Source organism: Bactrocera dorsalis, chromosome 2, assembly GCF_023373825.1.
Source record: "Bactrocera dorsalis isolate Fly_Bdor chromosome 2, ASM2337382v1, whole genome shotgun sequence".
Taxonomy (NCBI): Eukaryota; Metazoa; Arthropoda; class Insecta; order Diptera; family Tephritidae; genus Bactrocera; species Bactrocera dorsalis.
This window is the reverse complement of record NC_064304.1, coordinates 55,092,463-55,115,695: the sequence shown is the minus strand read 5'-3', so window position 1 is coordinate 55,115,695 and position 23,233 is coordinate 55,092,463. Positions and strand designations below refer to the sequence as shown.

The 23,233-nt window shown below is 40.5% G+C and overlaps 2 protein-coding genes across 2 annotated transcripts; one reads left to right on the top strand and one right to left on the bottom strand.

Annotated features, from left to right (window-relative positions):
* The first annotated feature begins 19,880 nt into the window (after positions 1-19,880).
* LOC125776333 (uncharacterized) lies at positions 19,881-21,339 on the top strand. Its single transcript, XM_049448075.1, has 2 exons — positions 19,881-20,097; positions 20,162-21,339. Exons 1-2 carry the CDS (start codon positions 20,016-20,018, stop codon positions 21,250-21,252), a joined length of 1,173 nt encoding a protein of 390 aa, XP_049304032.1. The 5' UTR covers positions 19,881-20,015; the 3' UTR covers positions 21,253-21,339.
* A 154-nt stretch (positions 21,340-21,493) lies between these two features.
* LOC125776111 (uncharacterized) lies at positions 21,494-22,840 on the bottom strand. Its single transcript, XM_049446995.1, has 5 exons — positions 22,460-22,840; positions 22,287-22,385; positions 22,063-22,231; positions 21,618-22,004; positions 21,494-21,504 (listed from the first exon to the last, which is right to left on the bottom strand). The coding sequence occupies exons 1-5, from the start codon at positions 22,481-22,483 to the stop codon at positions 21,494-21,496; spliced, it is 690 nt and encodes a 229-aa protein (XP_049302952.1). The 5' UTR covers positions 22,484-22,840.
* Positions 22,841-23,233: the final 393 nt, after the last annotated feature.

The following is a 23,233-nucleotide window of genomic DNA, read 5'->3' as shown; positions in this document are numbered from 1 at the left end:
AAGAAGTAGGTTATCTGATTTAAATTTAAAATTAAACCAAACACATAATTTATTATTTCAAATAAACAAAATTAAATGTTGATATAAAGACATATTAAAAAAAATGATTACTAAAATCAAATATTTATTATACTTTTTGTTATTTGTCTTACATTTTATAAATTTATAGTAGTTACAAAGAAATTTAAAATTGTTAGGCAATTTTATAATTATTACCCACAGTGCAACTTCCCATATATGCGTGCGCTCTCATTTGTAAACATGGTGTGAGAAAATACGTTGCTCTCATTTGTAAATATGTAGTGGTAAAATACGTTGCGCTCACTTCCCTCTTCATGTTTGCCCGCGATGATCCCCTCACCTTGCCCTCAAAATGTGCACTCGTGCCCGCACGGGCAAAATGCCACTGTGGGCTAATATGCCCATCCCTGAACTAGCGCATGCTAAATAGTAATAATCAAGCTAGCAAGAGACAACCATCATAGATAATACAGACTCCTAATAAAATGAAACGGATCTACAATACAAAAGTTACAGAAACTGACCCAATAGAATACGCTAACGAAATATTATAATATCCTGAAGGGTACCTTCCTTGATATTGGTAGGACTATCAACCCGAATAGGTAGGACTACCAACCCGAATACAACGAAGAACAAAAAGCAATTCCTTGTGACAATATCAATTTTTTAGACTAAACTCCTCATTGCCATAATATCGTTTCAAAAATAAAAATGGCAATGTACCGGATCGAACAAAAATTATATTAGTCCAACTTATATTAGGAACCCCATTCCGAATAAACCCTTCATTGCAAATTCTGTTGGTGGACCCGTCAAAATTACTCATCACACTAATATCAGTGTTTTCGGTGATGAAATAGGTAATTTAAATTTGTCCAAGTTAAGAACCTTTGATGCCATAATAGGTAACGATACCATGAAAAGTTTAAACGCAGTAATTTTTACTTCTTCTTCTTAATTGGCGTAGACACCGCTTACGCGATTATAATTTTGTCTAAGGAGAACTATTTTACAGTACTCAATATATACGAATACCCCATCCACCAGTTAGCAATTAATTCTATTGCGCACACTACATTAAGGCTAGGTTAGGTTAGGTTAGGTTAGATGGCTGATCAAAGATCGCACGTGGACTGTACGTAGTCCTTTGTGATGCCATAGAAAGGGAACTCCCGTGTCCCGTTACAGATCGGCAAAGCGCTTGGTAGCCAATACAAATTTGTAAAGGCATTTAATATCTACACCCACCAGTTCGGTAGGATGTCTGAAGGTATGTGCCGCCAAATGTCTAAGTCTTAACCTCCCGAATGCGGAACAGTCAAGAAGAAAGTGCTGGCTAGTTTCTGCCGCATCTTCTTCTAAGCAGCTTCTGCACACGGCATCCGGTAAGATTCCAAGTCTTACAGCTTGTGTGCCAATAGGGCAATGGCCCGTCAAAAGCCCCACCACTAAGGAGAGGCTAGCTTTATTGGAGATCGTTAGATCTTCTGCGATCTATTCTGGGCCAGAATGCTCTTGCGACCGCGCAAGTACCAATGCTGGCCCAAAGTTGCCCAAGCATCCGCGAGGCCCAACTATCCAGTGGTAAGACACAAGAGGACACCGGAGCACCGATCCGTTCCCATTCTACCGATAGTGACTCTATGGTGCCCTTCCTTGCTAGCTCATCAGCTTTGCAATTACCCGCTATTCCGCTGTGGCCCGGCACCCATACAAGTCTTATAGTAAATACTGTCGCCGCCAGGGACAGTGCCGCCAGACACTCCTCAACCAGCCCTGAACGCACTGTGAATGAGTTCAGGGCTAGTATCGCTGCTCTACTATCTGAGAGAATGGTCACCTCCCTGAAGGTGGACACTCTCCGGAGTAGCAGATCTGCTGCTACCTTGATGGCTGCAGCCTCAGCCTGGAAGACACTGCAGTAGTCGGGAAGTCTGAAACTGGAGCTGATGGAGAGCTCCCGACAGTAAACCCCTCCACCAACCTTTCCCCCAAGCTTTGACCCATCCGTAAAGAAGCTAACTGCCCCCCTCCTCCAACGGCTTCTGCCCACCCATAGCTCCCTCTTCGGTATATTGGTCGAGAAGGAGCCGCGAGAGTTTGATTTGGCGACTCCTTGATCCAGATGATCCGAGATGCAGTCAAAGCTTGTGAGGATGTCTGAGTGTGTAGAAACACGCTCCTTTAGGAACCCACATTCCCTGAGCCTAATCGCCGCTTTTGCGGCCATACGCCTTCCGACAATGTCAACGGGCGTTATGTTCAAAATTGCATTAAGTGCCATGGTTGGGGTGGACCTTAATGCACCGCACATGCTGATGAGCGCAGCCCGTTGAACGCTTTCAAGTTTCTTAGCAAGTGTGGTCCTCTGTAAAGCCCTCCACCACATAAAGACTCCATAGAACATTATAGGTTTTACTATGGTGTCATAGAGCCAGAGGACCACCTTCGGTGAGAGGCCCCACCTTTTGCCGATAGCTCCTCTACAGCAGTATAGGGCAATCGATGCCTTTTTGGCTCTTTCCTCGATATTCGGCTTCCATGAAAGCTTCTTATCCAGGATGAGCCCTAGATACTTCACTGTATCTGCCGGCTGTAGGCAAATACCTCCCATTTGCGGCAACGGTGCCACTGGGATCATACGAGTACGAGTATATCTTCTGCTAAATAAAACCATTTCTGTTTTATTCGGGTTTATGGCGAGTCCACCGACCGCCCATTTTGTTACAACGCCGAGATATCCCTGCGTCAGCTCGTATACGGTGCTAAGGAATTTTCCTTTGACCATAAATGCAACATCGTCTGCATAGGCAATCACCCGACAGCCCAGGTCCTCTAGTTTCTTAAGAAGGTCGTTAACGACCAGGATCCATAGAAGAGGAGAAAGAACCCCGCCCTGAGGGATTCCCTGCTCACATTTCGCCGCGCGCGCGCGCTGCCCCATTCTGTTTCGACCCTTCTGTCACACAAAAGACTGAAGATGAGGTGCTTGAGGTTCGATTCAACCCCAAGACCATCTAGAGCAGTTATGACTGCCTCCGGTAAGACATTGTTGAAAGCTCCCTCAATATCAAGGAAGGTCCCAACAGCGAAATATTTAGCCTCAATGGCTTCCTCCAGCCACGACACGATAGTGTGCAGGGCAGTATCCACCGACCTGCCTTTACGATACGCATGTTGCGCTCCTGATAGGTAGTCTCTCGGAATGCACCTCCTTAAATACCAGTCCATCAGCCTCTCCAAGGTTTTAAGCAGAAAAAAGGAGAGGCTGATGGGTCTGAAATCCTTGGCCGTGACGTGGGACCACCTGCCGGCCTTCGGGATGAACGTAACTTTGACTCGTTTCCAGGCCCCCGAGATGTAACCTAATCTGATGCAGTTGGCATAGATCGGTAGCAACTAGCTGCATAACACCTTAACAGCCTGCTGCAGCTGCGCTGGTATAATGCCGTCCGGTCCCGAGGACTTGAATGGTTTGAACGAATTAATCGCCCATGTCAAGTGTCGCTCATCCAGAAGGTCGGCAAAGGCCATGCAGTCAGCGTGCAACTCTCCGAGAGATGTCTCTATAAAGGACGTGCTGCTAGGGAAGTGAGCATCAAGAAGCATCTGAAGTGTATCTTCACTGCTCAGGGCCCACCTCCCGCTTACATCCTTGAGATAACCCAGAGGCACTGGGTCTTTTGCGAGAATGCGCCTGAATCTAGAAAACTCGTGGCAGCCCTCCACTCTTTCGCAGAAAGTTTTCTACGAGATCCTTTTCTTCTTCTTTACTGGCGTAGACACCGCTTACGCGATTATAGCCGAGTCAACAACAGCGCGCCAGTCGTTTCTTCTCTTCGCTACGTGGCGCCAATTGGATATTCCAAGCGAGGCCAGGTCCTTCTCCACTTGGTCCTTCCACCGGAGTGGAGGTCTTCCTCTTCCTCTGCTTCCCGCGGCGGGTACTGCGTCGAATACTTTCAGAGCTGGAGTGTTTTCATCCATCCGGACAACATGACCTAGCCAGCGTAGCCGCTGTCTTTTAATTCGCTGAACTATGTCAATGTCGTCGTATATCTCGTACAGCTCATCGTTCCATCGAATGCGATATTCGCCGTGGCCAACGCGCAAAGGACCATAAATCTTTCGCAGAACTTTTCTCTCGAAAACTCGCAACGTCGACTCATCGGTTGTTGTCATCGTCCAAGCCTCTGCACCATATAGCAGGACGGGAATTATGAGCGTCTTATAGAGTTTGGTTTTTGTTCGTCGAGAGAGGACTTTACTTTTCAATTGCCTACTCAGTCCGAAGTAGCACCTGTTGGCAAGAGTAATCCTGCGTTGGATTTCAAGGCTGACATTGTTGGTGGTGTTAACGCTGGTTCCTAAATAGACGAAATTATCTACAACTTCAAAGTTATGACTGTCAACAGTGACGTGGGGGCCAAGTCGCGAGTGCGACGACTGTTTGTTTGATGACAGGAGATATTTCGTCTTGCCCTCGTTCACTGCCAGACCCATTTGCGTTGCTTCCTTGTTCAGTCTGGAGAAAGCAGAACTAACGGCGCGGGTGTTGAGACCGATGATATCAATATCATCGGCATACGCTAGCAGCTGTACACTCTTATAAAAGATTGTACCTGCTCGGTTCAGTTCTGCAGCTCTAATAATTTTCTCCAGCAGCAGATTGAAAAAGTCGCACGATAGGGAGTCGCCTTGTCTGAAACCTCGTTTGGTATCGAACGGCTCGGAGAGGTCCTTCCCGATCCTGACGGAGCTTTTCGTGTTGCTCAACGTCAGTTTACACAGCCGTATTAGTTTTGCGGGGATACCAAATTCAGACATCGCGGCATAAAGGCAGCTCCTTTTCGTGCTGTCGAAAGCAGCTTTGAAATCGACGAATAGGTGGTGAGTGTCGATTCTCCTTTCACGGGTCTTTTCCAAGATTTGGCGCATGGTGAATATCTGGTCGGTTGTTGATTTACCAGGTCTGAAGCCACACTGATAAGGTCCAATCAGTTTGTTGACGGTGGGCTTTAATCTTTCACACAATACGCTCGATAGAACCTTGTATGCGATGTTGAGGAGGCTTATCCCACGGTAGTTGGCGCAGATTGTGGGGTCTCCTTTTTTATGGATTGGGCATAGCACACTTAAATTCCAATCGTTGGGCATGCTTTCATCCGACCATATTTTGCAAAGAAGCTGATGCATGCTCCTTATCAGTTCTTCGCCGCCGTGTTTGAATAGCTCGGCCGGCAATCCGTCGGCCCCTGCCGCTTTGTTGTTTTTCAGGCGGGCAATTGCTACTCGAACTTCTTCATGTTCGGGCAATAGGACGTCTGCTCCATCGTCATCGATTGGAGAACCGGGTTCGACCTGAAGTGTCATGCTTTCACTGCCATTCGGCAGGCTGGAGAAGTGCTCCCTCCATAATTTTAGTTTGCTTTGGGCATCGGTGGCTAGATCACCTTTGGGAGTTCTACAGGAGTATGCTCCGGTCTTGAAACCTTCTGTAAGCCGCCGCATTTTCTCGTAGAATTTTCGAGCATTACCCCTGTCGGCCAGCTTATCAAGCTGTTCGTACTCACGCATTTCGGCCTCTTTTTTCTTCTGTCTGCAAATGCGTCTCGCTTCCCTCTTCAACTCTCGGTATCTGTCCCATCCCGCACGTGTTGTGGTCGATCGTAACGTTGCGAGGTAGGCAGCCTGTTTTCTCTCCGCTGCGACACGGCACTCCTCGTCGTACCAGCTGTTCTTTTGCACTTTCCGAAAACCAATGGTTTCGGTTGCAGCTGTACGTAAGGAGTTTGAAATGCCATCCCACAGTTCCCGTATACCAAGTTGTTGACGAGTGCTCTCAGAGAGCAGGAGTGCAAGCCGAGTAGAAAATCGTTCGGCTGTCTGTTGTGATTGCAGCTTCTCGACGTCGAACCTTCCTTGTGTTTGTTGGCGTGCGTTTTTTGCTGCACAGAGGCGGGTGCGAATTTTGGCTGCAACAATATAGTGGTCCGAGTCAATGTTAGGTCCTCGGAGCGCACGCACATCTAAAACACTGGAGACGTGTCTTCCGTCTATCACAACATGATCGATCTGGTTGGTGGTTTTTCGATCCGGAGACAGCCAGGTAGCTTGATGTATCTTCTTATGCTGGAATCTAGTACTACAGATAACCATATTTCGGGCCCCGGCGAAGTCGATCAGCCTCAACCCATTTGGGGATGTTTCCTCGTGGAGGCTGAATTTACCGACCGTAGTGCCAAAGATATCTTCTTTGCCCACCCTGGCGTTGAAGTCGCCAAGCACGATTTTGACATCGTGGCGGGGGCATCTCTCATAAGTGCGCTCCAAGCACTCATAAAAAGCATCTTTGGTCACATCGTCCTTCTCTTCCGTCGGGGCGTGGGCGCAAATCAGCGATATGTTGAAGAACCTCGCTTTGATGCGGATTGTGGCTAGACGTTCATTCTCCGGAGTGAATGATAGTACTCGGCGACGGAGTCTCTCTCCCACCACGAATCCAACACCAAACTTGCGCTCCTTTATATGGCCACTATAGTAAATGTCACAAGGACCTACTCGTTTCTGTCCTTGTCCCGTCCATCGCATTTCTTGGACGGCGGTGATGTCAGCCTTTATCTTTCCGAGGACATCTACCAGCTGGGCAGCGGCACCTTCCCAATTAAGGGACCGGACATTCCAGGTGCATGCCCTCAAATCATAGTCCTTATTTCGTTTGCCATGGTCGTCATCAAAAGGGGGGTCTCTCATCCGAGGCTGTGTGTTGTTTTTCATTGGGGGGAGGTTTTTACGTGGCGGGTCCCAAACCCAGCGCACAACCCTATGCAGGGGATTTTTCCGCCTTCTCACGTTAGCTCGCCTTCAAACGGATGTTCTTAGGCTACCCAGAGGATACTTGGTCAAAGACCGGAAGTCGTGAGCTGCTTGAGTCATATGTAAAAGAATCGTTTCTGGCCACTCCCAAGTGAATGGCGATCAGAGAACTTTCCTCACTTGCGTGAACTTCTACACATGACTCCATCCTCGAGATCCTTTTAGCCTTCCTTAATTCGGACTTGTATAGCGAAAGACCTGTTTTATACAGCGCCCAGTCGTCCGATAACCCACTCTTACGGGCCCTGTTAAATAAGCGCCTACAAGACGCCCTAATTTCCGAGAGCTCCATAGTCCACCATTGAGGTTTCCCTTTGCCCTTTGGCGTTTTCAGTGGACAGGAGCTCTCTAGTGCAGAAATGCACGTTGAGCTGAAGACTTCGACCCACCCGTCCACCATATCGGCGGTGCCCAGTGTGTTCATCCCCGGTGCACGTGGAAGAGTTTGTCGAAGCCTCCTTCGGTAGCCTTCCCAGTCCGTGTTCCTAGGATTTCTAAATGATTTCCTAGGCAGACCTTCTCCCACTAGACTAAAACCGATATACCTGTGATCGGAAAATGAGTGATCTTCGAGGACCCTCCAGTTTGAGATCAGCGAGGCAATCGCCTGAGAGGCTAGGGTGAGGTCGAGAACCTTCTCCCTGCATGCGGTCACAAAAGTTGGAGAATTTTCCCTATTACAATTGCGAATTTTCGCTTACAATAAAATCAAAAAGCGACTCACCTCTATTATTTGTATCCGAGCTGCCCCAGATCAAGTATCGCGAGTTGGCGTCCGAGCCGATGATAACGACGGCACCATTCCGAGACGCTTCCGCCAAGGTCCTCCTTAGCAATACGGGAGGCGACTCCACCGCATCATCATGCGGCATATATGCAGAGATAATTCAGACATTTCCGGTATCGCACTCCAGTTTTGCTGTTACTATGTCAGCATTGCTAAAATTAGGTAAAAGAAATACCGTTAATTCATTTCTGACCAGCATACGGGCTCTGTATCTACCAGCATCGTTGGTCGCCAGCAGCTTCTGGCTCTTCGTCCTCAAGCCAGAGATCCCGCTACTAGTCAGCCACGGTTCCTGGATCAGGACGACATAGCTCCGTCTTGTTCCAGACGGAGCAATAGATTGGCGGAAGCCGCCTTCGCATGCTGGAGGGTGCCATAGGGCGAAGAGGAAGGTCCGCTTTGTCCACGGCCTACAGTCTGGCTCCCTTCCAAACCTCCCCCACCTGAGAAACTGCCTCCTTATATAAGATGGCCGATCTTTCATCGGCACACCTTGTCAGCTTGTGCAGCCCTTGGTGCCAACCGGCACCTACACATTTTGAGGTGGCCCCGGGTTTCCCTTAACCACCTTGAGGAAAACTGCAGAGATAGCAGCTTCTACTCTCTTCCACTCTTCGTGGGAGATGGCACCGTCCTCCCTGCTACGGTCGGGCACACCAAGTACTCTGGCGCCAGCGCTTTTAGCGATTTCGCTAAAAGTTGGCGCAGCCCCCATTCGCGGTTTCTTACCAAGGGAGGTTTCTCCCTCATGCGACCTTTGCCGCTTAACCGCTGATTTAGGTACCTTCGTTTCGAGTCGTGACCTATCGGTCTCGCTCTCACTCAGAATCCTCTTGGCCCATTCCAGCGTGTTTGCATGCTCCTCAGACACCTGACCACGATGCTTTCCAGCGTAGCGTTCTACAATTTTTGCCGCCAGTCGACGGTCCGACTTCAGCTTCCTAGCTAAAGCTCCCCTGCTAGTGCCCCCCGTGGAACCCTTCATAATTCTAGCAGAAGTTCCTCTGCTAGTGCTAGCGATTCTGCCATGCACGAAGGCTCCACCTTCCTACCTCTTTAGCCGGCGCTTTTGCGCCGGCTCCCCCCGTTCTTCCGCCTGATGAGGAGACTACTATCGAGGTCTTTGTCCTGTCGCTGCAGCTACTCAGCGACGGTTTCGTCGCCACAGGAGCAGCAGCCCCTCCTGGAACGAATCCGGGTGTCGAATTCGACAACCCTTCATCTCCCTTCGTCGCCTTTCCGTTTGTTGTGTTTGTTAATGACTTGTCCATGCTAAGAGGGTCCCCACTCAGAGCCGCTATCCGTCCCCCGGAAGGTAGTCGCCTTTTGTGGTCCCAAGGTTATCTCAGTGACGAGGCCAAGGCGAGGGTTGACGTACGCCCTTATGAGGCAATATGTTCAGAACCGACCAGCGTAAAGAAGGAGTACCCTCAACTTACACCTACCACGCCAACTTAACGACGAGGGGGGGGGGGGGAACGTACTCTGAGGCCTGCCAGGGTTTTAACGGGACGGAGGCAGTTGCGACATTAGCCCAGCAGCCATTTCTGATGGGTGTCACCCCATCATACTCAGGTGCCAGAATGTCGCCACCACCAGCCCAGGGTTCTACCAGATCCAAATAAGATTACTTACTCTACAAAAAAACCAGTTCAGTGCCAAAGTCGTCAGGGAGTTGTCAGGCCGTGTAGGCCGCAGGCCATTTAGCGTTACCCAGGATGCACCAGCGTGGAGGTACATTAAGGCTAAAGCATTGAAGTTCGTAGATAACGAAAAATTAAAACAACTCTTTAGCTCTTGCCCAGCACTATTTGCTGAATCAGATAACATTGGCTAATATATTCCAAAACTTTCCCGTATTCAATGCCTTTAAAAAAAGAAATAAACAAACAAATTGAGGAATTGCTTAAAGATGGCATTATTCGACCATCGAAATCTCCCTACAATTCTCCGGTATGGGTCGTACCGAAGAAAGAAGACGCCTCAGGATAATAGCAGATAAATATCCCACTCCAGATATTGCGACTATTCTAACTAATCTAGGATCAAATAAATATTTTTCTACAATTAACCTTAACAGTGGATTCCATCAGATTTCTCTTAACGAAGCAGATACTGAGAAGACCGCCTTTTCCATTGGGAACGGGAAATTTGAATTTACTCGACTTCCATTCGGCTTAAGAAATTCGCCTGCCATTTTCCAACGCACTTTGGATGATGTGCTACGAAAACACATCGGCGTTTGGTGCTACGTTTATGTCGACGACATAATTATCTTTATCAAAAGTAAAGATCATTTTAGAAGTCTAACAATTACATTTGACACTCTCGAAAAGCGCATTTGAAGGTACAGTTCGATAAATGTGAATTTATCAAAAAGGAAAAGAATTCCTGGGTATAATAGTTGGCCAAAATGGAATTCACACTACACAAAAAAAGATAGAAGCTATAATAAATTTACGTACACAAAAATAACTACCATAGGCACCTAACTACTGAAGCAACCTACGATGAAGAATCGCTAAAATCGCTTTTAAATAAATATCTTAATCCATCGGTAATCAATGGTATAAAAACAACAGAGCCCATTTTGCTAAAAATCCAATCATCTACCCTCTACATTTTGCAAATTACAAAATTCGTTTCACACAAATAGTAGTCGAAGATATTACTAATACCGAGGCCCAAGATAAAATCGTAATAGGGGAACATAATCGTGCTCACAGAAATGAAAAAGAAAATAAGCTACAGATTTTGGAAAAATATTATTTCCAAGCTGTATCGAAAAAATCAAAAAACTCACAAAACTATGCAAAGTTTATAAAGAAAATAAATATGAGCGTCACCCAAACAATGCAAAATTGGGAGCTACACCCTTACCAGAATATCCAGGCCATATTATCCCATACACATTTTCTCAACAGACAAATATAAAATACTGCTTCTATTGACAAGTTTTTCAAATTAGCCATTATAAAGAAAATAGACGGGAAAAGTATAGACAGTATAAAAAATATTAAGAGAAATAATATTTTACTTTGGAGTTCCGACGGCTATAGTTTTCGATAACGAAAAGACATTTAATTCTCAACCAATAAAATTCATGTTAGAAAATGAATTCAATATGAAAATATTTACTGCACGACCCTATAAATGCGAGGTGAATGGACAAATAGAACGGTTCCATTCAACAATATCAGAAATTATGAGATGCTTAAAACAGGAACACCCTGATAAAAATTTCAACGCATTAATAGAATGGTCTGTAAACGAATACAACCATTCCGTTCACTCTGTTACAGGAAAAAATAACCATTGACATGTTCTTCGGTAGGCCTACCCCAAATGTCACTAATAGAGAAGAAACTATGAAGAAAGTTCTAGAAAAATTAAAAGAGAAACAGGAAAAGGAGCTGCAATATCATAACAAACATAGAAAGGAAACTATTGACTATAGAACAGGAGACAAAATTTTTGTTAAACAGAATAAAAGATTAGGAACAAAACTTTCAAAAAGGTACAAAGAGGAAATAGTTAAGGAAAACAAACATTCCACAATAAAAGCAGAATCAGGCAAAATAGTCCACAAAGATCGTATAAGAAACTAATATAATCATATCTTCTTTTAGATCACTAATTTCGGTAACCCTTCACATCCTTTGCTATGTTCGGTTGAAGTACTCGATTACTCTCAATCCGAAATCGTTACCATCGAAAATGGCATCGGGAAAGTGCAGTCTGGAACCTTACCAAATACTTCATAATTTTAGATGACATAAAGACCCACTTCACAAAAAATGTCCCACCTTCCTATCCCTTGCACCCATTCATTGTAGAAGAAATTCAAATAACTAATATTACTATCAACAATATAACACCAAAATATTACTCTAGAGGTAATTAAATTTTATGGGATCAGCATAGAAATGGATTGCGGGAAATCTCGACCATGATGACCTTGTAGCGATCAATAGTAAATTCGAAGAAATCATAGAAAACAGTAATCAACAGCTTAATAGAAAAGTTTTTGAAATAATTAAAAATATTACCCAAGTAAGCAACAGCATATTAAAAATTCTACAAAATAGCAATGAATTTCGAACCTCACTAATACTTCAGTATAAATTTAAAATTGATACATATTTGTTCAATTCACAACCTGTCTTAAAGCATCGTAAAATCGTAAAATTATAAATTTTTACACTTGTTTATTTATAATTTTAAGATTTTACGATGCTTTACGACAGGTTGTGAATTGAACAATTATATAATTAGGGTTTTCACAAGTCTCATAAAGTTGTAAGTTATAACGATTCGAAAACATAGCATTGAGAATTGTAAATGTGTAAACTCATTTTTGTATGAAATCCAACAACAGTTTTTTTAAACAAGTGTAAAAATTTATAATTTTACGATTTTACGATGCTTTACGACAGGTTGTGAGTACCCCAAATAAAAGAAGAAATTGAAAACATTAACAGAGCAATACATCTTACCAAAGCAAACATAATAAACAGTTTCATTATATCGAATGAAGAGGCTCACAAGATAAATGACATATTTATTGAAGAAAACATTCCGTTTGATTCTTTAGAAGAATCATTAAACTTTGCAAATATTCAAATCGTTATGAAACAAAATTTACTAATTTATGTAATAAAAGTACCAAAAACAAGGAATGAAATCTGTAATTGCATTTTAATAAAACCAATAAGCAAAAATGGAACAATTTTGAAATTAAAATTTGAAAACGTTTTGAAATGTAATGAAAATTACTATGGAGTAGAAAATGATTGTAAACAAATAAATACTGTAAAAATATGCAAACAAGACCAAATTGAAGATTTACAAAACGAAAATTGTATTAAAAATTTGATAGGAGCAAACCTTATGAGTATTATTACAAATTCTGAGCATGTAAGAAACATTGTACTTTCAAGGAAATTTAACTATAAGTAATAATGTAGCGAGACATTTAAATGGATCATTTTTAGTAAAATTTTTTTAATGAAAAAATAAAAATCAACAATTTAAACTTTACTGCCTTAGAAGCTCACAGCCTGAGACCATTGCCAACATTATTCCATAATTCAAATTCTCGATCCGAGTTCGAAGAACTACTATCTCTAAAGTTTATGAGAGAGCTTAATATTAAAAATATAAAAAAATTAGCTCTCTAAATTTACTAGTCAGGTCTAGTATGCAAACTCATTTCGGTAGATGGGCCTTTGTCATAATCATAATTATAGCTCTTAAAATTCGAACACGAAAAATGGCCAAAATCACTATTCAAAACGCGGAGGCGATTCATATGCCGACAAGGAAAGTTGCAAGACATGAAAGTCTTAACGACGAACCATACTTTTAAGGACCAATTGGGGACGATTGGAATTTCGGAACGAGGAATTAACACTCTAAATTCGCTGACAACAATGTCTGCATAATTAGGAGTAAACTTACAATTGAGACCCCTATTGCACTCTTTGCTTAATGGAATGCGCTACATGCGCATCCGCTCTCCCAATTATTAGGCAGTTGAGCGAAACCTAATTTTGATGACTAGGCAATTATTATAGGGCTCGCGCTTGGCTTAATAATAACTAACAATAGAATTATGTACTCAGTTTTGAAATAAAGCTCAAAGTAAGCACATAGTGCTGTAAATAAAGACTTATTGCAGAAAATCATAGAGAAGATTCACGTTTCAAATATCGTAACTTTTCGAAGGGGTATTCGGCAGAGATGGAAGAGTCTCACCACACAAATTATAAGCGTGTTTCACCACGAAAAAAGGAGAATTGAACATTTTCAGTGTTAAATGAGAAAAATAATGCTAATCCAATGTAAACAAATTTACGCCTGGAGATTGATTTATTTTCTATGCGCAACCGACTCGGTATATAATTTTTATAAGTATGATCCGTATATATTTGGTATCAAAGCATATACTTAGTATATATATGTAGGAATCTATTGTGAATGGGCATAAGAAGAAGACGAAGACGAGATAAAACGGCAAGAAGAGTTACAGTTGAACCGCGACAGCAAAAGTGAAAAGACGTGCCACTAAGTTTCACAACCATTAAATTACATTTGTTATATGAACATATTATATAATCAATAAACATATTATATAATCAATAAATCATTTTATAATCAATAAATCTATTTGATAAACAATAAACCTACATTTTGGGGGCTCGCCCGTGTGTGTGTGTGAAAAAATGGTTTGCTTGAATGATATAATCAGTGGAAATCTGCGTTTGTGCAAAAAGCCAAGCATAGTGGCTTTACATAAATTTTTGTTCGGGTGCGACGGTGACCGAAACAATCGAAAGCGGTTGCGCGAGTTCATTGGTTTTGGTTTCGCCGAGCAGAACGCGGAGCATGTTGTTGAAAACAATTTAACGCAAGCAGATCTGGTATCGATTTGCAATGTCTTGGGCATGAGGCATAATGGTAAGCAGTTGGCTGATGATATTTTTCGCAACTTGCAGGAGGGCAATTTGTTGAAATACGACGTAAACGACGATGCTTCAAATGACGAGTCGGATGACGAAACCGACAACGAGGCATACGAAGACGTAAGAAGCGCAAATCACTCAGTCACACCACCAAACCAACGTTCAACATCGAAAAGGCCGCAGGCGCAAGACAGAGCAACACGTTATAGCGCAAGCGTCAACGACGACAGAGGCGACAGCGTTAGACGAGAACGTTGTGAGCAGAGCGAAATGACGACGGCACGCTTTGCAACAAACTTTCGCGACGTGGAAGACAGCATTCGTAATTTTGATGGTACTAATTCTATGCCTATTGAAGTGTGGGTAAATGAATACGAAGAACAATCCGAATTAATGCGACGGGACGATTTTCAGAAGTTTATTTTCGCAAAAAAGGCATTAAAGGGAATTGCGAAATTATTTGTAGCAAGCGAGCGTGGATTGAATTCATGGAACGCGTTGAAAACAGCGCTGCTAACAGAATTCAAGTCCACTGTAAACAGCAAGCAGATACACGAATTGCTCGCACAGAGCAAACGAGGTAAAGCCGAAGATGTTTTTGAATTTTTTTATCGGTTGAAAGACATTTCGTCAAGAGGGCATATTGACGACGATGCTCTAATGCAGTATGTGATAGACGGAATAGACGGTAAAACAACAATAAAACAATTCTGTATAATGCAAAAAATTTGACTGAATTCAAAGAAAAATTGAGAGTGTACAAAATAATGAACGAAAAAGAGAAGAGTGAGACTATAGTGCGTGTAGAAGACAATTCAAAGAAGAAGTTAAAAGAATTGCAATGTTTTAATTGTGGTGAAAAGGGACACGTATCAAAGAATTGCCAAAATAAAGAAAAGGGTAGAAAATGTTTTGATTGTAACTCGTACGGCCATATTGCGAAAAATTGCAATACAAAGAAAACAAGTGACCCAGTGAGAAAAGTAAACACGATTGATGCAAAGAGCAATATAATGCATAAGACGGTAAACATTGGTGGTTGTAATTATTCGGCTCTGTTTGATACAGGCAGTAGTGCAAATATTATGAGCAGTGAAATTTATAATAAATTAATTAATACACGGTTAAACAAGTGCTCAGTACAATTAACAGGTTTTGGAAAATCAGCTAGTGTTAAGCCGCTTGGTCAATTAATGCAAACCATTGTAGTAGACAATGCAAAATTTGACTTACTTTTTTACGTTGTGCATGCAAATCACCTTGACGTAAATGTCATAATAGGTGCGGATTTTTGTTTAAAGGCCGAAATTTTAATAAATCCATCTGGCTTAAAGATAAGAAAACTTTTAGATTCAAGTGAACATAAAGAACTGTCAGTGCTTAATATTGACGTGGCTGATGAGAATGCGTATATTGACATAGGCGATACGGTGAGTGCATCGGCCAAGCAGGAAGTGTTTGAGCTTATTTCAAATTATAAACCCTTAAAGTCGAAAACAACGAACATTGAAATGCGTATTATTTTAAAAGACGATTTACCAATATTTTCGCGACCACGTAGAATGGCGTTATCTGAACAAGATATCGTTGACGATCAAATCGACGAGTGGCTAAAAAACGATATAATTGAAGAATCGAACTCTGAGTTTACTAGCCCGATAGTTCTTATTAAAAAACGTGATGGTTCTCCGCGACTTTGCGTGGACTTTCGAAGAATCAATAAGGTAATTGTTAAAGATCGTTTCCCTTTACCATTAATAGAAGACCAGTTAGACAGACTGCAAGAGGCAAGAGTATTTAGTACCATTGACCTCAAAAACGGGTTTTTCCACGTGCCTGTTGCAGAATCAAGCCGAAAGTATACGTCGTTTGTTACGCAAAGCGGCCAATATCAATTTCTGAAGGTGCCGTTTGGGCTGTCAAACTACACCAGGCGTATTTCAACGACATGTAAACGCTATTTTCAGGCATCTGTCGCGTAAAGGTATTGCTTTGCCTTACGTTGACGATGTTATTATACCTTCTAAGGACGAAAACGAAGCTGTAAAAAATCTCAAAGAAGTCATCAACGTATGTAAAGACTATGGCTTAGAATTAAATTTGAAAAAATGTAGTTTTTTAAAGACGCGGATACAGTTTCTTGGTCATATCATTGAGAATCAAAAACTGTACCCATCTACAGAGAAAATTGATGCAGTAATTAGGTTTAAAACTCCACAGACGTTGAAGCAGTTAGAAAGTTTTTTGGGCTTAACCGGATACTTCAGAAAGTTTATCCCAAACTACGCAGTAATTTCAAAGCCGTTGTCGAATTTAACTAGAAATAACGTAAAGTTTGTAATTGGTATACAAGAAGAAGCCGCAATCAATCTTCTAAAGAAACTTTTAACTGAGAATCCAGTGCTAAACATATACAACCAATCGTACGAAACTGAGGTGCATACTGACGCTTCGATAGATGGATTCGGTGCAGTTTTGTTGCAGAAATTACCAGGCGACTCCCAATTACACCCAGTATATTTTATGAGCAAAAAGACGACAGATACACAGCGAAAGTATACTAGCTATGAATTAGAAATATTGGCGGTGATTGAAGCTCTGAAAAAATTTCGAGTTTACTTGTTGGGAACACATTTTAAGCTAGTCACCGACTGCAATGCCTTTACAAAAACCTTAGACAAGCAGAATTTGTGCACGAGGGTGGCACGTTGGGTTCTTTTCTTACAAGAGTTCGACTATACCGTTGAGCATCGTGCTGGACGGCGTATGCAGCATGTCGACGCGCTCAACAGATACCCGATATTAACGATAACTAAAGATGATGCTTGTGCTGGTATTGGTAGGGCACAAGCAAACGACGAAAAATTAAAAGCTATTAAAGAAATTATCAGCGATGAAACAAAAACATACGAAAATTATTTTCTTAGAGGTGATATTTTATACAAATTAGTAAACGACGTTGAGCTGCTAGTAGTTCCAAAAGCAATGCAAAGGCAGATCATTAGCAATGCGCACGACAGAGGTCATTTTGCAGCAAAGAAAACAAAAGAATTGATTTGTAGAACTTATTATATCCCGCAATTGGAAGACAAGATTAAGCAGTACATCGAATGCTGCATACCCTGTATCATGAGTAACCGTAAACGAGGCAAACAGGAAGGGTTTTTGCATCCGATTCAAAAAGAAGACGTTCGATTATATACTTACCATATTGATTTCTTTGGTCCATTAGATTCAACACATAAAGACTATAAACACATTTTAGCCGTTATAGACTCTTTTACTAAGTTTTGCTGGTTATATCCAACGAAGTCAACAACGTCGAAAGAAGTAATTACACGGCTTAGCAATCAAAGTTCATTGTTTGGCAATCCAGCGTATATCATATCTGACAGAGGTTCTGCTTTTACCTCTCAAGACTTTATTAAATTTTGCGACGACGAAGGCATCAAGTTGGTTAAGACGACAACAGGTTTACCACGAGTTAATGGTCAGGTGGAGAGACTGAATGCAGTCATTATCTCAGTCCTCTCTAAGCTAAGCATCAACGATCCATCTAAGTGGTATAAGCACGTTAGCAAAGTACAGCAGGCGATCAACTCAACATTCTGCAGAAGCATAGACGCTACTCCTTTTGAACTATTGATTGGTACAACGATGCGAACTCGAGAAGATATCCAGTTACGAGACTGTATCAGCAAAGAATTTTTAACTACGTTTTTTGACAATCGAGATGACTTACGAGCAAAGGCAAAAACAACTATTTTGAAGGTACAAAACGAAAACAAGAAGACATATAATCTGCGACGTAAAGCAGCACGACAGTATAAAATCGGAGAACATGTAGCTATAAAGAGAACGCAGTTTGGTAGTAACCTTAAGCTGAAGCCAAAGTTTTTGGGTCCCTATCAAATCGTTAAGGTCAAGCACAACAATTCATATGACGTTCAGAAGATAAGCAGCGGTGATGGTCCAAAAAATACAACGACTTGCGTAGAATATATGAAACCATGGTCCACGTCCAAAGACGCAGATAGCAGCGAAGCATCCGAGACGGATACTTAGTCAAAATGGCCGAATGTGGGAATCTATTGTGAATGGGCATAAGAAGAAGACGAAGACGAGATAAAACGGCAAGAAGAGTTACAGTTGAACCGCGACAGCAAAAGTGAAAAGACGTGCCACTAAGTTTCACAACCATTAAATTACATTTGTTATATGAACATATTATATAATCAATAAATCTATTTTATAATCAATAAATCTATTTGATAAACAATAAACCTACATATATAAGTATAAGTATGTATGTATATTAAAATTTACCTATACATATATGTATTTCATGATGATTCCATAAAATCATTAAAAATATATAATAGAGTAAAGTTTGTATTTAACCAAAATAATTAATATAAGTTTAAGGTAATTAGTTTTAAATTTATATATTTGCATTAAAAGTTTTGATATCATCTTAAAAAATCTAGCGGTCGCACATGTGCTCATATATAATTATGTGTGCATGTAAACAAATATGACAGACCATACGCATAATGTTTTTTTTGTCTACATGCGACATATGTATGTATGCAAATATGTACTCTCAATGCTTCATGCGAAATTTCCGTTGACACATACAAACAATGGCGAAGCTCACGTTTTGTCAAAGAGTCAATGTGTCGACGGGCCGACGCGTCGACAAAGCGTCACAATATTGTATTGTTGGTAGAAAATTCGAGCTGTGCCGAAAAAATAAGCGAACGAGCGCCGATTGTCACCGCTCTTTTGCCAGCTTTACCAACAAACTTGCGTAAATATGTATGGATATAGTTTTAGGTGTATGTTGCCGAGTTAATAATACAGAAACCAAACTTCTTTTCTTAGTTCTATACTTTCGCAATAGGGTTAAAAATAATAAGACGAGCTTCTTCGCTTGGGTCTATTTTCCAACTGTCACAGATCTTTATTTTTCTAACCGTGCTGCTTAGATTCTAATTTGTATGTGCGCGCAGGCACTTAATGGCTAGCCAGTGAAAAACGCTACTCCCTTCCTTCCTTTTCCTTCCTTATCGGCAAAATGTGTGCACAGTCAAAACGTGGTAAAAACGCAGAAATCAGCCATCTTTGCTTTGTTTTCATTTGAACAATGTTGCCATTGCCCAATACGCATATATAGTTTTGAGCACATCTTTGTTTTCAATCACATTTTTTTACAATATAAAATATCAAAACTGAAAACAAATTATCGAAAATAGTTTATATATTTATAAATAATAGCATTCGACTCTGATTTTGAGTTATTTTAAGAAAATTTCAAACATATTGAACAAATTGAATTATAAAAGTTGATAATTACTGCAGTATATCGACATTGGCAACCTTGCGTTGTGAGAGAGCAATCAGCTGCGGCGTTTGCGGCGGCAAAATCCAAATGTCGCGGATTCTCACGTCATCGTCACGTCAGAGAGAAGGGAGTAGCGTTTTTCACTAGTACATTGCGCGCCCATAAGATAGGTCGTGCCAGCTGACACGACCTACGATTCTGCGTTGTTCACTGTCTAGCCTATTATACATGTGTTTATCTTATACTTACATACATACACACATCTGCATGCATGCCAAAAGAATTTGCCTGCTCAGCAGAAATGTGTCAGTAAATTTGATTCGTTTCAAGATAGAGTTCGTGTATGAAGTCTATCTTGAAATGAATATTTAGGCAATTCACAAGCTTTGTTGTATGTCTTATGTCATATTTAATATTCTTAAAAAATACGACACTTGTGAGCACCCTTAACTGTTGTATGTCATATTTTGTCATATTTCTACACTTAATCAGCTGATAGTGAAAAATTAAGAAGACCGAAATGCCACAAGAAAGTCAGAAAAATAAAATTATAGCTTCTTTATGTGAAAATCATGCATTGGCTCTATTAGGAGTTGAATCAAGTGAGTATTTGCATACATTTCTTCATTAAATATATACAAATATTTATTTACTTTACTTTGCCAGGTGACGAAGAAGACGAAGCTATTGAAAGTTTTTTGATCAGCATGAGCTGTTTGCTGAACAACAGAAGAAGCGTTCATTTCGGCTTACCAAAATGTTCCAGTTGGCAGCGAAATGTGCTAAGGAATCTTGACGAAAGCAGATTCAATCAGATGCTTCGTGTTCGCCCGGAGGAATGCGAACGTATCTTAGAATTAATTAAAAATGACGCTGTTTTTAAGACAAGTTCAAGTGCTTCACAACTTCCAATCGAACTGCAACTCAAAATAGTGCTGTATCGGTTGGGATCTTCCGGCGATGGACAATCTGTTCGCAAAGTGGCTTCCTTATTTGGTGTGGGTGATGGAGGCACTATTAAAAATGTAACGCAACGAATTTTTAAAGCCATACTGCGATTAAAAAATGAGTTTTTATACTGGCCCAATGAAAGAGAAAGACTGGAAATTGTGTCCGCAACTGGGAAAGAAATGCCAGGGTGTGTGGGTTACATCGATGGTTCCGAAATAAAATTAGCTGAAGCACCAGTTATGCAGCATGAAATTTACTATTCGCGCAAACGTCAATATTCTGTAAAACTACAAGCGATTTGTGACTATAAATTGCGCATAAGACAGGTGACGATTGGTTTCCCAGGCAGTGTACATGACGCGAAAATATTTTCAAATTGTTCACTAGCAAAGCATCCGGAACGATTCTTGTCGACATCACAGTGGGTCGCGGGAGATAGTGCCTATCCACTGAAACCATATTTAATAACGCCCTTCCGACAAAACAGTGTTGAACATAGAAAAGAAGAAAGGGATTTATTCAACGCGTATTTTTCCAAATACCGTGTACGAATTGAGAATTGTTTTGGTCTTTTGAAAGAGAAATTCGGTAGTTTAAAGGAGCTTAAATTTAGAATGCTTTCAACGTCAAATAAGAAGGAATGCAATGACTGGATTATGGTGTGTTGTATTCTTCACAACATGTTAATCAGTTTCGATATAGATAATGAAAACAGCAATGAAGTTTTGATGCCTCAATTCCCTTTATCATCAGAAAATAATATGAGGAATTGTTTGCTTCGTTATATACAAAATCAAAATATTTAATACTTATACACATATGTATATGCATTTGTTCTTTAATCATACAAGTTAATAAAAATGCATGATTAATTTTGCTTGATTATAATCCAACTATATTTTTCATTTTGGTTCTTTTATTTTGGGTTAGGTACATTTACATCGTAGTCTTCAAAAGGCACTAACTGTTAATATCACAAAAAAACTTATAACATAAAAACTTCATTTAAAATATAAAAAAACGCATAACAATAAAAATAAATTCATATCAAAAGTGAACTAAAAATGTAGTACATTGTAAAATTATTTATATTTGAGCCTAAGCTCTTCCATTGCCAACCTCTCCTGCATTTGTAATTTCATTTTTTCAATTTCTAGTTTGTCATTAATTTCTCTTTTTTTTAATTCTATTTCTTTTTCTTTTAATTCTAATTCTTTTTCTTTGATTAACATTTCCCTTTCCCTTGCTGCAACATCCATCTTAAGCTTTTGCTTTCTTATTTCTGCGATCTCGCCATGAACCTGCAAAATATCTGACAAGGCAGTTTTGGAATATATTCCTTTCTGCCTTCGAGTGCATACATTGTCGTTCAACGCAGGACTTTGTATTTCTTCAGCTTCAACTGAACTGCCCGCTTCAACCACACATTCTGCTCCCGATGGACTTGTAGAATCGCTTTCTAACACCAAACTGTCTTCCACTACTGCAGAACAATTTAATCTGCTGCCGAAAATATCATCCAGCTGTTCATAGAAAAAACACATTTTTCTTAAAGTATCTATAGAAAAAAATAATGGTCACAATTAAAAAAAAGAGATTTCCTTAAAAGAATTTACTTTTTATGGTGTCGCCTTCCATACTTCCTGCGCCTGTCGACCCTTCCCACTCCTTTGCTTTATTATAATTAGTGCGCATATTGCGTACTTTTGCGCGCACTGCTTTCCACTCTACCGTCAGCTGCGTGTCTTGGATGAAACGACCATAAAAACTTTGAGCCGTTGGTTTCTTAAAAAAAAACATATTTGAATTTTTTTATTTTTTTTTAATTAAAATGACAAACCTCGAAACTTCTATTTTCCATCAGGAACTCCACAAGCGCTTTCTCTTCTGCCGCATTCCACTTATGCACCGGGTTGAAACGGCGGCGTTTTGGTTTACACTGCAATAAAATCATTTGCAACCACATAAACATCAAAATATTTTCATATTTCATTTATATTCAATTTAATTTACCTGAATATCGTGGTTTCCTTCCATATTAAAACGAAATTTATTCAATTTTTTTATTTCAAACACTTACGAGTAAACGCCAATAATAAGAATGTAAACAAACAAAGCGGTGTCTACGCCAATTAAGAAGAAGAAACAAATACAGCTGATCGAATAGCGAACTCAAGAAACATACCACGCAGTGTTGTATCAGTCATATTTTAATTTTGCATGTGAAACAACAACAGTGTTGTTATGACAGTCATAAAAAAATATGACAATATGACGATATGACACCTTATGACACCTTGTGAATTGCCTAATTGCTTATTCATTATTTATTTCTAGGGAGTGTATGTCAATATGTGACTCCTCCACCCCTAGATTCAATGGCCTCCATTGAATTCTGCCAAGTTTTCTTTATTACTAGTGATTATAAAACTTGCTTGTGATTGTAAAATTATAGTTATAATTTTGAGCTTGACATGGGACCAATTATTTTTCTTGTGTTTTCCTCATTTGAAAGAGGTTGAATTTGTAGCTCTACATTTAAATTCGTATTTTTATTTCTCTTATATACTATACATTTTATCAATATTCCTATTGCTAATAATAATATTATTAATATGCTTATGGCATAATTTACATTTTTATGTATTTTTAGTTATTCCAATTTGTTAATATTTTTTTCTTGATTTATTATTATCTCTGAGAAATGTATTACTTTTTCAAACTGTAATACATCAGTGTCTTTTTCAGGGACAATATATCTTTCTTCTACAATAACTTTTTGGTTTT

Excerpts from the sequence above, each read along its gene's own strand:
- LOC125776333 (XM_049448075.1), top strand. The coding sequence starts at position 20,016 with ATGCCACAAGAAAGTCAGAAAAATAAAATTATAGCTTCTTTATGTGAA. Across the intron at positions 20,098-20,161 it reads TCTATTAGGAGTTGAATCAA|GTGACGAAGAAGACGAAGCT; the intron begins GTGAGTATTTGC and ends TTACTTTGCCAG.
- LOC125776111 (XM_049446995.1), bottom strand. The coding sequence starts at position 22,483 with ATGGAAGGAAACCACGATATTCAG. Across the intron at positions 22,386-22,459 it reads AAGGAAACCACGATATTCAG|TGTAAACCAAAACGCCGCCG; the intron begins GTAAATTAAATT and ends ATTTTATTGCAG. Across the intron at positions 22,005-22,062 it reads GGAAGGCGACACCATAAAAA|ATACTTTAAGAAAAATGTGT; the intron begins GTAAATTCTTTT and ends TTTTTTCTATAG.